We start from the raw sequence: 14,798 nt of genomic DNA, 5'->3' as shown, positions 1-14,798 counted from the left end.
CAAATAGTTTAAATCATACACCACCAGATTTTTGAAGAGTACCTCTGTGATAATAATAAAATGATCGTCAGTGGACCGCGGATCATCGTGGGAACACCTGCTGTTGGGAGGCAGCCCTGTGCTGTGACATTTATTTATGTATTTATTTATAACCGTTTTATTTAATGATTCGTCTTTTTAAAAAGATTAAAAGCTTTATCAGTACAGAAATCAGATGGAACAGTACTCATTTAAAGGTGGATAATTCACATCAGGTTATTTCTCCTGTAAAATGAATATTTGACAGATACATTGTGTTAAATATTCCGGGACAAGTGTGGGACTGTTTCAGCAATCAGTGTAGAGGTGTCAAAACACTGTTACTTTGGTTTGAGGACATCAAAGTGTAAACATGTTGCAACGAGGTACCCTATGCGAGGCACCCATCTGCAGTCAAGATGGCCGACAAGGGCGCCGCCATATATCCAATCCATACCGGAAGTCCCAAGCGCAAGTTTCTTCTTCATGTTGTAGTGCTTATTCGGTGTATAATGGATTATGAACAGAGCGCGGGGTAACGGTAAGAGAAATTGTCTTTTAATTATCATCCAACGAGTGTGGTATCTTCTCTAACATGTAATTCGTGGTTTAATATATATTACAAAGGCGATGCATCTAAGAGTTAGAGAGCCATATATCGTGAAGGCTGTTTATCCGCTTGACTCTTTGGTCCGGGCTAACATTAGCTTAGCCAAAGAGTACTAGAGCACCAAGCAGTTTCCGCACGACTTGTAGTCACATGAGCTGGTGTTTTGCAAAGAAGCAGACCTGAGAAATCATAATTAAAAGTGTAATGCCTGAGGGTTAGCCAACTGTCCGAAGAGTAGCTGTTGCTGCTTCTAGCAGTAGCTGCTGTTAGCTAGTTAGCCCCGTTACCTACAGCCCTCTTAGCTGACTGCCTGGGCTGGGAGCTCAGGGGACAGGGCAGGGGGAGGGTTGGTGTTTTCACTGCTAGATGGTTAGTATGTTATTGACATAACGTCACAAGTACTTTTTTTTTTTTTTTAATTTTGTTGATCATCTTTCCTATTTTTTTAAATACTTATAACTTAAATTCAATTCAGTGAAACCCATTAAAAACACAAAAGATACTACTGTATGACGACATGATGAAGTCAAAATATTTTGATATTATATATTTTGATATTTTAATGTACTGTATGGTACAGTCTTGAGGAAATGTGTTTGTCACCTCAATAAATGTAGGGTAATTTCTATTTAAATTGTGTACACTTGAGTTATTTACATTAAAAGCAGTGATAATATGATAAGAGTAAAAGGTTTTAAAAAAAAAAAAAAAACGGGATTCCCAAATATTTAAACGGAAAAAATATGAATTTAGGATAACATAAAACAGATTTTATAGGGCTATATATATATATATATATATATATATATATATATATATATATATATATATATATATATATATATATATATATATTGTACATACATATATCATGTTCATGTGTGTGTGTGTGTATGTATGTATATGTGTATATATATATATATATATATATTCTTTTCTTCCAGATGCACCCTTCTATAATTGAGGACGGCGACAGGCTGAAGTGCACAACCGTGTCACCATCTGTGTTTGCTTGTCCTGTCTGCCCCAGATTCACAACCAAAAGTGGAAGTGTCATCCAGAGGCACTTGCTGAATCATGCGGCTAATGCAGTGCATTTCAAGGGTATGTTCATCAAGTATCTTTTTGAGATCATATGCCTTTACATATAATTTTGAATGATCCTTGTGTTTTTGCATGTCTAAGGGCATATTGTAACCAGTGTTACACTGGGTTGCACTCCTTCAAGGTCTGTGGATAAATTGTGGCACAGAAAGCAATTTACTTTCAAGAGCAGTCAGTGGAGTTGTTTCACTTTTTGAAGTATACATAACTGTTTAAAGTAAGGAAAAATACATTTCTAAGTACTGTATAGGATGTTAAGTAAGTATTTGTCTCTCAGGTACTGTATGGTTTTTAAGACAAATTACTCTCCCTTTTTAGAAAAGATCATCTGCAGATGCAATCTGCCCTGCAGAGATGGAGGCCATTTTCACTGTCCATTTTGTGGAACTACAATAATCCGGAAAGATACCATTCTGCCCCATCTTATACAGTGCAAAAATAAATGTGACATGGCCAAGCTCACCTCGGCTCCACCTTCTCAGCCGCCCTCACCAGAGACCCACCCTACTGTTTTATCATCAATGAGTGTGGAACATTCATACACACTCCCACCTTCTGTGTCTGTTGTCAAAATTGACCATTCCTACACACAAACAGCATCCCTAAAGAACCCAGATCTACCTCAGTCAACCCCAGCTCCAACCTTAGAGGACCCCATTGCTCCAAAGGAAGAAGTAACACAGGATGTGCCACCAACCCATGTGAGGTGCCCGCACTGCCCATTGGTTTTGTACAAGAGAAATTTGTTTTTACATATTCAAAGAAAACATGGCCAAGTAAAAGACACAACATCACAGTGTCACTTACAAAATACATCCGTTGACCAAAGTAAAGGCCTCTTGACCGTCAGAAAAACTTCCAGAGGATTGAGTGTTCCGGTGCATGTGCAGCGCAAGACATGGGGACAGCAACATGTGATGAGATGTGAGATGGATGTTTGTTTTTCTACTTTGGAATATTTGGCGTTGGAACACAATAAAATGTTTGTCACAAAAAAGTCCAAGTCAAGTTATTAATGTTGCATGATGGTGTAATGTTGTGTTTAACTGTATGCCAGAAATAAAATTGAATTAATAGAATGCTGACAATAGGAAAGTCTAATTATTACAGTCATTTTATAGTTACACATGAAAATGAACACATCTCCAGACCCAGGAACTCCCCGTTCTGTTGCAGTCACACTTGTCTGGGGTCACTGTGTTGCTCACGATGCCCCTTCATACCTGAAGATCCCTGGTAGGTGAGGAGACGACCAGTAGGACTGATGTTTTTAGCTAAGCTTCTTGACTATGCTTTTGAGCAAACAATGTGTGGGTAGTCTGTACAGTGTTTAATGAAGGCATCCTCTGGTGGACAGACTCTGCCATATATGTGAAAGACAGGGAGAGCATGGCAGCTTCCTGCAAACAAGATCCTGTATAATATCTGGGCAATATAGCCCTTACATTGTATTACTACCACTGGTAACCATTTGATTTTTCCACCCCTGACCCTCAGACAGCCTCAGTCCACCACTGTTGGCTCATAAACAAAGTTCCCTGTCAGAGGTCAAACACAAACTGTTCCTGTGATTCTCTTTTCATCCACTGATCCGTGTTGACTTGTGAATGGATGGAAGTGTCTTCACCTGTCATACAGGCAGGTCAAAGAGACACTCTGTATCTGAGTCGTTCACAGGTTTGTTCATTCTGTCCTCACCACTGAGTTGATGGATGGACCCAGTTTATTTTTACTCAACCCAAAGGGGATGTCACCAAACATGGCACCATTTCCCATTTAAACCATGACAACATGGTGACAGAGTTCGACACGTCAGCTCCGTCTCCTCATCCATGTTGAGGTATGTGTGAGAACATCACACTCACACTTGACTGTATCGAGTCATTAACTCTTACCCTTCAAGTCCTTTCCCTATTGATGTGTTACCAGGATTGGAAATTATGTACTTTACCATAATAATAACAATCATTTCAATGTAAATTGCCCTTTGCTCACAAAAGCAAAATATATTTGTGCTTTGCTAACATGAGGGTGTCCAGCTTTGGTGAACTTTGTCAGGCCTTTTTTGTGCAGCCTTTAATGAGTTAACAACTCATCTCTTTCCTCTGGAGAATAAAAGTGTTTCTTATTTCTTTATCTCAACTATATTATCAAAGGAGCTTAACAGTTTCTCTGCCAAGTGCAGTGTCTTACAACATATGCAGTGTGGGTGTTCACACACTGAGAGCCACTACTCTAATTGTTGTGATTGAATAACAAACGATATAGGAACCAACACATGTTACTGGAGTATGGTGCTGGCATATGAAAATGTTGGCAGCCCAGCTCTTATTAGTTAAGCTTACAGTATTTGTACTGAGTGACAGTTTGTGCTGAAGTCTAATGTCTGGATGTGGACATGCTAATGTGGAGATTTTTGCTCATTAGCAAAGACGTTCAAGTTCTCGCTACTTTGACTGAGGACCTGAAGCAATTTTATGTTCATCGTTTTTTGGTACGTTTTGATATTCAGCACAAGAAGCCTTTATGGTCCCTACGTGCTCATTAGAAGCTTCTATTTTCCAACTGTGAAGGTATCATTAAACACCCACGGTCCACCTGCACAGGTGTTTCCACTTATCTGGCCTAATTAGACCTGTTCTCAGGGTTCTGACTGGGACTATACACACTGTACTCTGCTGTTAGGTCCATACACTTTGATATGTCAACATTAAAGTAAAGAATGTGGAGTTTGGTGACTTCACATGATGCCAGATTTAGTTGCACTCAACTTCAACCAAGCTGAGGTCTGATCAGAAGATTCAAAACACCTGTGCACTGTAGCTAACGATTTTAGCGTCACATCTGTCTAATAATCTGGTGGAGCTTGCTGAAAACAGTTGTTTTAAGGAGGTTTAAAAATCTGCCTATAAAGTGATAAACATATGTATCGTACATGACTTTAATATCAAATTTATTCTCAGAGGAACATAAAGTCCCCAGAACACTGTTTGTTTATATGTGGCGGACCCTGCCACCTTTGTAGCTTCAAAGTAAAACAGTATGAAGTTGTGATGTCCGTTAGGTCAGTTTGTTTATTCAGTCATGAAAATGGAGAAAGTTTGCTTTGGTATTAAAAAAATCGGTCAATGAAGATCTTTCTCTTCTCATTAAAATGTCTTCCCCAGAACTACACAGTGCAGCTTTAATCCAGGTGTGATGAAAAGAAAAAAAAAAAGACTTTTATTAGTACTGTTTTAAAGTGCATTTCTGAAGTATCACATTTATTGATCACAAGTATTATTGAACCCTCATTATGTTACTACCTAACGGTCTGGGCGTGTGTGTGTGTGTGTGTGTCTGTCTCTGTGTGTTCTCTCTCTCTCTCTCTCTCTCTCTCTCTCTCTCTCTCTCTCTCTCTCTTACAGTGCTTGTCACCTTTTTTCAAACATGTTATGAACGAGGACCAACGCCAGGTGGCAGTGTCTCACCTGGCGGCGTCAGAGCGCTGACTGTGGTGCTGAAAAGAGAATTTAAAAAATAAATAAAAATGTACTTTTCTGTGCGTTAAGTGACAGCAAGGTGATCTTTAAACATATTCTTCTTCATCCCTTTCTTTTTCTTCTTCTTCTTCTTCTTCTTCTTGTTATTACTAAAGCTAAGTGACAAGTACAAAATACAAAAATACAAAGTTTTTTAAAAAACACTTTTCTGTTATCGTGTCATTATAGATCAGTTATTATAAAAATAAGACTAATGAGGTTTAAGTTGACACGAAAGCGGATTTCGGAAGCTGCTTTACAACCAGCTAAACTTCTCCCTGAAATGGCAACATCCACTTCTCTTAGGAAAACTAATGTTTCAAAAAGTCAAAATAAATAAATATATCGCCTAACTGACTAGACTTTCAGCCTGAAGCGCACAGCAAAAACAAAGAAACTATTTCAGGTGTGTTTGTTTAGTATCTCCCTGCACATCTTCACTGCCTCAGCCGCCGACTAAAACAGACACAGACTGGCAGGCTGCGGTTCATCCTCGCAGACAAATGACGCATTTTCCATCACTGGTATAAATACGCAGCATCATTCTCCGTCTGCAGCCGACACTCGCAGTTCACACTCGCTCTGCTGCGCCCGACACTTCACTATGCGCTCTTCAAGGTGCGACGGCGTGGTGCGCACCGGCCTCTCCATCAAGTAACGGAAGCTCCCCAAACACACTTCGAGTTTACCAACAATGGGGGAGACGAACAACACGACAGCCTGGTCTCAGTTTGACAGCCCTGCCAACAAAACCCCCAAACCCGAAGAAGAGGAGGTGAAGCTGAGCTACCAGGTGCTCACCTCCTTCCTGCTCGGCGCGCTCATCCTGTGCGCAATATTTGGGAACGCGTGCGTGGTGGCAGCCATCGCCTTGGAGCGCTCCCTCCAGAATGTTGCCAACTACCTGATCGGCTCTCTGGCTGTCACCGACCTGATGGTGTCGGTGCTGGTGCTACCCATGGCGGCGCTGTACCAGGTGTTGAACCGCTGGACTCTTGGGCAGATTCCGTGTGACATCTTCATCTCTCTGGATGTGTTGTGCTGCACCTCGTCCATCCTGCACCTGTGCGCCATCGCCCTGGACAGATACTGGGCGATAACGGAGCCCATAGACTACATGAAGAAGAGGACGCCGAGGAGAGCCGCCGTCCTCATCAGCGTCACCTGGCTCGTCGGGTTCTCCATCTCGGTGGCGCCGATGTTGATCATGCGCTCCCAGCCCAGCAGCGTGGCGGAGGACAGGGCGAATCCAAAACAGTGTAAGATCAGACAAGACCCCTGGTACACGATATACTCTACATTCGGGGCTTTTTACATCCCCCTGACGCTGATGCTGGTTCTATACGGACGGATATTCAAAGCGGCCAGGTTTCGGATCAGGAGGACGGTGCGTAAAACTGAGAAAAAGAAAGTGTCCGACTCTTGCCTGGCGTTATCTCCCGCCCTGTTCCACAAAAAGACTCCCGCGGACGCACAGGGCAAGACCTGGAAGAGGAGCGTGGAGCCCCGGCCGCTGCCGAGCGTCAACGGCGCGGTGAAACACGCGGAGGACGGCGAGTCCCTGGAGATCATCGAAGTTCACAGCAACTCCAAAGGCAACCTGCCACTGCCCAACACCCCGAGCTCGGTGCCGCTGTTCGAGAGCAGGCACGAGAAGGCGACCGAGGCGAAGAGGAAGATCGCGATGGCACGGGAGCGCAAGACGGTGAAGACCCTGGGCATCATCATGGGCACCTTCATCTTCTGCTGGCTGCCTTTCTTCATCGTCGCCCTCGTCATGCCGTTCTGCCAGGAGTCGTGCTACATGCCCCGCTGGCTGGAGGATGTCATCAACTGGCTCGGCTACTCCAACTCTCTGCTCAACCCCATCATTTACGCGTACTTCAACAAAGACTTCCAGAGCGCCTTCAAGAAAATCATCAAGTGTCATTTCTGCAGACCGTGATGCTCCTTCAGGTGAAAGCCCTAACAAACAAACAAACAAAAAAGAAAAAAAAAAAAGACTGACGCTAAAAACTGATCAGAGGGCTCCGAATGATAACTGTCGATCATCGCCATCGTTATATTGACATATTCCCACAGGTGTCTGTAGCCTATGCATAGATATAAAGCTGTGATCGTTTTGATTGAAGCTCCATGTTCCTCATCCTGTTCTGTAACCTTCAATAAAGAAATACTTTTCCAGAAGTCTTGAGGTCATGATTTCTAAAACGCTTTTAAACTCTGCAGAGTAGCCAGTCATTTCTGAATAAACTAAAACACAATAATAATAATAATAATAATAATAATAATAATAATAATAATAATAATAATAATAATAATAAATAACAAAATTAAAATTTAAAAAATGAGTGAAAACTGAAAATACACCTGTTTGGATTTGGGACTGTCGGTCAGACAGTCTGACACATATGATGGCGTCTCCTGCTCTCTTGGAAATTGTGATATACATTTTTCATAATTTTCAAATATTCTATACAGTTAAAATCCATTTATTGAGACAATGAATATTTTTTTGAATCATTAAAATGCATTTAGTTGCATCCCAAGTGCTTATATGTGACTCCACCTATTCAAATAAACCTCCATCCTTCATATGTGGCAGTAAGAAGAAAAGAAAAAAGTAAAATTATAAATCAATGCCAGAGGTGCCCCCAGAATTTGGAATTAGAAATCTTGTGGTAAAATATCAGATACAACATATTGTGCATACAGTACTCGTTACTGAGAAACATATTAGCATCCGCAAGTGAGGGGGCCAGCAACTGTGGGCATCGCTGATAAATGATCCAAATGAGCAGCACTCAGCAGGCACATTTACATTCACATTTACAACATTTAGCTGAAGCTCTTATCTGCGGCACCACTCCATGTACATCCTCATTAAAAGGCTGAAACGAGCTGTTAAACATCTGCACTGAAAACACACACACTCTGCTCTCCTTCACAGAGCTCACTCCTTTTTTTTCTCTGCAGATGTTTGGTTTGGAGATATCCTTCTCCGGTCTTTTCTTCAGGGATAGTTATCAGCCAGCATGCGCACACTTTGTAGGGACATGTGTGGAAACAATGGCATTAAACATCTGACAGACGCTTTTCCTGCGGGAGTCATCAGTCCACAGTGAGTCCCAGGTGTGTGTTTGCTCTGTTTCTGTGTGAAGGTGAAGCAGAAAATAGACTCAATTTGACTAAAGGACCTCTTCAACCACACTGACCTGTTGGTGGGACGATCATTACACGCTCCTGCCATGCATGTAGATATTGTTTAATAAAGCTAATAGATTAATTTCACATGTTGGTGGAGACCACAAAGTATCAGTCAAGTCAGATATACAGTATTTCTAGAGCACATTTAAAACTACAAGAGCTGGTCAAAGTGATGTACAAGCAAAGACAATGAAAGATAATGCCCATAAAAAACCCAGAGCAATAACAAAAAAGCTAAAAACTACTGAAACAATCATTATGGGAGCCAATCAAGTATTCACAATTTAAGTTTGATCAAAAGCCACAGAAGCTGCGGTGTGAACCAGTCAGTGGAGTCATGGAGTGGACGGAGTGGATGCTTACATTTAGGACATTTCACAGACGCTTTTGCCCAAAGTGACTTACAATAAGTACAACACAGACATATCACCTTTGATAACGTAAAAAGGAAAAGATCTTGCCAGGTTTGCAGAAGAAGAAGAAGAAGAAATGTTCTAAAAGGGTTCCAAGAGGAGTGAACATCTACACGTTTTAACACAAGAAATCTTATCAGAGCTGTGGAAGATTAAATCATTCATCTTTGCACAGAACATCTGAGCTGGGTGTGCATAACCTACAGATTGTTTGTACCTATTGTTAAAACATAAATATATGGGTTGTCTTATCCGTATCGGCCATCAGAAACAGCAGTGGCAAAAAAAAAGATATATCGCGCATCCGCAGATAATACATAGAAAGTATTCCTGAACTTATATTAATCACAGAATTTGATCCCCTGCAACAGAAAATGTGTCACCCTCCTCAAAGTGTTTTCAAACAGCACCCTAAGCTGGCAAACTGTCTCCCCTGAGCTCCACGTGCACCCTGATCCTCTCATCGCATGCATGTGTGGATCTGCTGTGTCTCAGTGCTGACTGGGAAACAAACACAATCCATATTACGGTCGAGGAAATGCATGTCATCATTCCAGGGGTTGACGCTGACATGAGAGAGAGAGAAGTCACCGTACACGAGTGGCCACGGAGAGGTTGCTTTCGGTGCATCTTGTAGCGCCCCACTGCCCTTTTCCTCCGTCACGCGCAGCCTCATATCATACTGTATAATGTAAGTTCATCTTAAAAAGGCTGTGCAGGGGGCACACAGATGGATGCTGGAGAGGTGGTCGCCATAGCGACATATGGGGGATGCAAACTCCGGGGGCCGGAGGGGCAATTACCTGATCAAAGGCCTGCTGCGACACAGGCATACAGAGGTGTGTGTGAGGGCCCCACAGCTGGCTGCCTCCTCAGACAATAAGCAGCTGTAGTTTGTATTCTTTGTTTCTTTTGGGCTCGCAGTGTTACGCAGTGACTGACTGCTGCTGTACACTGAGGTTGGTTTGACCGTCAAAGTTGGTTTCACCCCTCAACAGTTTTTTTTTTTTTTTTTTTTTACTTCCCTTTAAGTAGCTCTATGGTTATTATAATCATCTTTACCTGTTCATTCACATCCAGATTGGTATGTTCTCTGGCAGTCGGCTCTTCGTTAGAACTGCAGATGTTAACCCTGAACTGAAAGCTGAAGGCTCCGTGCTAATTTATGGCTGCATCGTTCCATCAAAAGGGAATATTCTAGACGTCTTAAGCATCAGATCTAGACAAAAGTTCAGCCTGATGTAATTGGTATCTTTGGACAATATAGCATCTCCGCTGATAAAGCTCTGTGAGGTAGAACAGCGCTGTCCCACCTGGCCCTCCAAAAGGCTGGAAGTTAAAGGATAATTCTGGCAGCAAACCTGGCTGATTTCTGAGATCAAAGACTGCAAGATATTTTCCGTGGCAGTGGCCTTCAATTAAGACAGCGACCTCCTGCCCTCATACTCATCTGGACCACCGTGTTTACACTCTACGGTTTCAAAAATGTTTCACTGTGAATAAATAATTAAAGGTTCAGTATATCTTCATCAGAGTGACACCGCTAAAAATAAGCAGGTAACAGGTAGGAACATGAGCAGTCAGATGTACAAAGACCTAAACTGAAATCAACTGTAATAGAGGACAATATTGTTGTAGGCCGACTCCAGAAGTCAGCATCGCCCTGGTCCCCTTGACAAAAGGCCAATAGGAATTCTTCCACTGGATTTTTAAATTGCTCTGTTGTAAACACACATTTATGATACTTACATTTTTTGTTCAGAAAGATAATCTCCAGATGAACGCCACTTTTTTTTTTTTTTCAGCAGCAATGCAAACACCAGAAGTAAAAAAGCGCTAATCTATAAACAAGACTGTCACCACCACACAGCTTCTTACTTCACTACACTACACACACTGTGAGTTGGAAAGAAGAAACACACTATTGTTTCTCAGATGGAATAAACATGTGTGGGTTGACTGTATTTATATGACACAGAGGTTTGTGGTCTGTACATTAGAGGACAAGGAGCCAGTATACTGAGCCATCTCAAAGTGAAGTACCGTCTTCTCAAACCTCCGACAATCTCTTCATCCTTGAGCAATCAGGAAAAAAGAACATATTCTTCTTCACTGCGCTGATTGTTGATTCAAAAAAACACTTTCTTCCGCAGTCTGGCACCACATTACTGAGTCACATCACATCAAGACAAAACTCCTAAATGAAAAATAAAATGCTTAAATCTGTACTGATGCAGTTCCTCCACAGCAGGATTGTTATGCAGTCTCTTCAATGCCCAAATCCTGTGGTTTTATACCCTCCAGTGATTTGTCAGTCACCACTGTCTTTTTTGACAACAGATCATTTAAATGTTAATTTCTCAAAACAACAGAAAACGACAGCTCGAGAGAAAAAAAAAAAAAAGGACCCGCTCCTGTGGAGCTTTAACTTGCCCCTGATAGGAGTCAGATTCCACAAAGCCCCATGAAAATGTGCAGGACCAATGTACAGCCACTGAGCCCACTGGGAACACCGGTCGAACGTATCGTCGCAGATGCTTTTGCGCTCGCCAGGTTCGCTGTCTGCGGCTTCCTCAGAGACTGCCGCCGAGTGCACTTGGCTGTAAATCAGCCTGCATATCGGAGGAGGTGAGGAGTGTGGATTAAATTTCATCCATACGCTCTTGAACTGTTCAGTCGTGTTTCCCCTGCAGGAGCGCCGGTGGCATTCTGCTGTCAGAGGAATTACGTTACGCGCCTCCACAGCCGCTCAGGACCCACAGAGAGAGAATAAACCCTCCTCGTCTTTTTAGGATCTCTGCTTTGGAACTGTTCTTGTTCACAAGCTTTACAACCTGCCCTCATAATCATCAAACCATACTAGTATATATTTTATGAGCATTATTGGGGGCATATGTGAAGAAGCAGTGCATTTTGAAGATGCTCAGAGTTACGCTAAAAGCGAATAAATTTTTTCTCTAATTGTAGAATTTCTATGTGATTGCTGCATCTTTCAAATTATTCTACGGCATGAGTTGTGTTTTGTTAAGTCTGTCAGTGTTCTTAGTGTCCTTGCTTGAAACCATTTGTAATTTAAAGGTCCAGAATTTAGGGCTTGGTGGCATCTAGTGGTGAGGTTTTTCAAACTGAAAACCCCTCGTCTCACACTCCTCCCCTGCCTGCTGATACAGGCCCTCTTTAGAGGCAGTGTTTGATTTTCTTTTTGTTTCCAAGCTACTGTAGAAACATGGCGGTGCAACATGGTGGACTCCATGGAAGGAGACCTGCTCCCTCTGTAGATATTAAAGGCACATTCTAAGGTAACAAAAACAATGCTTCCTAATTTAAAGCAAACTTAAGAAACCTTTCTATCCCAAAATAACAGCTTCATAATAATTTCCATGGTTACAGTGTCTTGTGTAATAGGGTGAATGGTGTCTCTTTCTCAGTCCCCCGTCACTTGTTTCTTCTGTAACTTATGGTTGGATCGCAGTGTTACACACATGCTTACTCCAAGTTTTCAACATTGTTATGACATAATGGGTTTGATTTGTAGTTAGCGCCTACATTCCATCTGACATATTGTTACAGACCTGGGATTTGTATTTAAGACAGCGGTGTTGCTCTCAGAAACTGTGGGGGGCACCAAATCACAAAATGCCAATTTCTACACAATGTTGCTTTAAGGTGATCGCACACCGATGAAAACATGATGAACATTATATCCCATTTCTTCCAGTAGATCCTACACACAAGTCCTTTTACGGGGGCAGACATATTTTAAAGAGGTTTTTTTTTTTTTAATTTTCAGTTGTATTAAGTGATATTTAGTTTAACTTGTTAAAGAAAAAGACTAAAGTTATGGTCAAGCGTTTTTCTTTAGGGGTATTTATAGAAAATCTCTACCCATCCTGATAGCTATCAATCAATCAAACCCTTTGACAACAACAAAAGAATCGACCCAATTATTTCATTCAGCCCACATGAGCAGACTGAACAGCCTGCCTATGTACCTGCCCCTCTGTGCACTCAGTAGCCTCATTAACACATCCTTTTCAAGGCTCCAGTATTCCGCCTAACCAGCTGTGTAAATATCACAGAGGCAGAATGGATCGACAGTTTCATTTTGTACTGAAACACCAGCGGAGGCAGCAACAGACCCGCAACCGAGGCCACGGGTCAGCCAGCGTTGGTGTAGTCCGGCTGTGCATGTGTGGTTTGGGAGGGAGACCTGATGTTCTTACTGATTCCTCCAATCTCACCGGCTTCAGATCTGATCAAATTAAAGGTCCAATGTAAGAAAGTGGTTATTTTGAGTATCATTCATCATATATCATATATGGGATAACCACTATTTTCTTACAAATTGGACCCTGTAACGAATGGAGAAAATGAGAACTTTAATATAAAAAAAGAGAACAATCCCATATCACTCATGTAATGTCTATGAGAGTGCCCTCTTGGGAGCCAAAACATGCGCTGAAGTGCCCTCTTCAGTGGCGAGAACGCGCTGTATGTGCCCTTCTTTTTTCATTTTGCCCTTGCCCTTCAAACAGTCTGTGCATCCCACTGGTGCAAGTATAACAAATTGTACAGACTGCCGATGGTCTCCAGAGAAGCAACTGGAAACATTTCATTTTAAGGATCTCATGGTTATATAATGTAACATTTAGTCAGTGCAAAGCAGGTCAGCTGAAAATGCAAAAATGTCAAAATGATCTAAAGGCAAACAAGTGGATCGAACCGTCTAACTTGCTGGTCTGAAATATGCAGCTATGAAAGTGTTACCGTGTTTATCATGGTGATGAAGTTTATGTTGGTGCATCATGTCAAACATGGATTCTTTGTCATGCTCGAGTGTCCCTCTTGAAGCTATAAGCAAACAAATGGAGCCTCCGCTGTGAGGTCGTGATGTGTCACCGGACCCCTCCAACAGTAATGAAGTCACGACTGATTGCGCGTACATCTTTATTAAATTACCTTCACCGTCCTGAGGCCAGGGAAGAGTCTGTCTGTTGCACTATGCTCTGCTCCTGCTTTTAACTGGAGAAAAAAGAAAATAACTGTGAACCCCACAGGTGATGGTCAGTTTTCAGTGTTACAATTAATGTCTTTGACTTTTGCTGAATACTGTGTTATCAGCTGATGATTTTGTCAGGTACAACTCGAATTCCGCATTGGCTTTTCGGAATTAAAGATTTCGGGGAAATGGGCACACTTATTTTGTGAGACTGCAATGAGATTGGTGTTTTTTAATCTCAAATCAATCATACATATGGGCAGAGGTGGTTAGCTTAACTTAGAACACCCCCAGGACCTCTAAATTTAATCTGTTAAAAGGTAAAGATAAAAGATATTTCATTGTTTAATGTCTTCTCACAGATGGAAAAAAAGACTCACTATATATGTGATTAATGGGAGCATTGTGTGCTGTGACTCCTTTTGTCCAATATTTTCTTTTTTTTGGTTTTGTCATTTCCTAGGCTGCTCTTCTGTCCTCTCTTAAATCTTAAAGCCCTCTCTATTTTTGGTTTCCGCAAACCCCGACCCTGCTGAACCTGTAGCAGGTGTCAGTGCTGTCACTTTGTTGGTGGTCAGTCAGTCATTTTGAGTGAGACATCAAACACAGGCTCGTTGTTTGTTGTCCCGCTGTTTGATACCTCATGCAGGTGTTCCTCCTCCTCTTCTCCGCCTGATTTCGGGCAGACGAAGATGAAAAGTTGAGAAAACAACTTCAGCCTTCGGTCCCGGTGTGTCGGATGTGTTTGCCGAGTTTGCAAATTAGAGAGCTGCGACTGAAAGGAAAAATGCAAAGTCGGGGTGATTCTCAAAATGTCATGATTTTCTGATAAATTTTGTCTTATTAACTTACTTGTCTTATTAACCCATTATTAAGGCACATGCATCAACCGAGGACTGCGAGGACTCAAGGGATGGCTCGATACC

The 14,798-nt window shown here is 41.9% G+C and overlaps 1 protein-coding gene and 1 long non-coding RNA gene across 2 annotated transcripts; both read left to right on the top strand.

The window, feature by feature from the left end:
* The first annotated feature begins 400 nt into the window (after positions 1–400).
* On the top strand, positions 401–2,769 carry LOC119030228. Its single transcript, XR_005078216.1, has 3 exons — positions 401–559; positions 1,573–1,732; positions 2,051–2,769. It is a non-coding gene; the product is annotated as an uncharacterized LOC119030228 (long non-coding RNA).
* Positions 2,770–5,688: 2,919 nt separating this feature from the next.
* Positions 5,689–7,254, top strand: htr1ab (5-hydroxytryptamine (serotonin) receptor 1A b). The gene has a single exon (XM_037117373.1). The coding sequence runs from the start codon at positions 5,948–5,950 to the stop codon at positions 7,196–7,198; it is 1,251 nt and encodes a 416-aa protein (XP_036973268.1). The 5' UTR covers positions 5,689–5,947; the 3' UTR covers positions 7,199–7,254.
* The last annotated feature ends 7,544 nt before the right edge of the window (positions 7,255–14,798 follow it).

This window comes from Acanthopagrus latus, chromosome 12 (genome assembly GCF_904848185.1).
Source record: "Acanthopagrus latus isolate v.2019 chromosome 12, fAcaLat1.1, whole genome shotgun sequence".
In the NCBI taxonomy this organism is placed as follows: domain Eukaryota; kingdom Metazoa; phylum Chordata; class Actinopteri; order Spariformes; family Sparidae; genus Acanthopagrus; species Acanthopagrus latus.
This window is presented reverse-complemented; position numbering and strand designations above follow the sequence as displayed.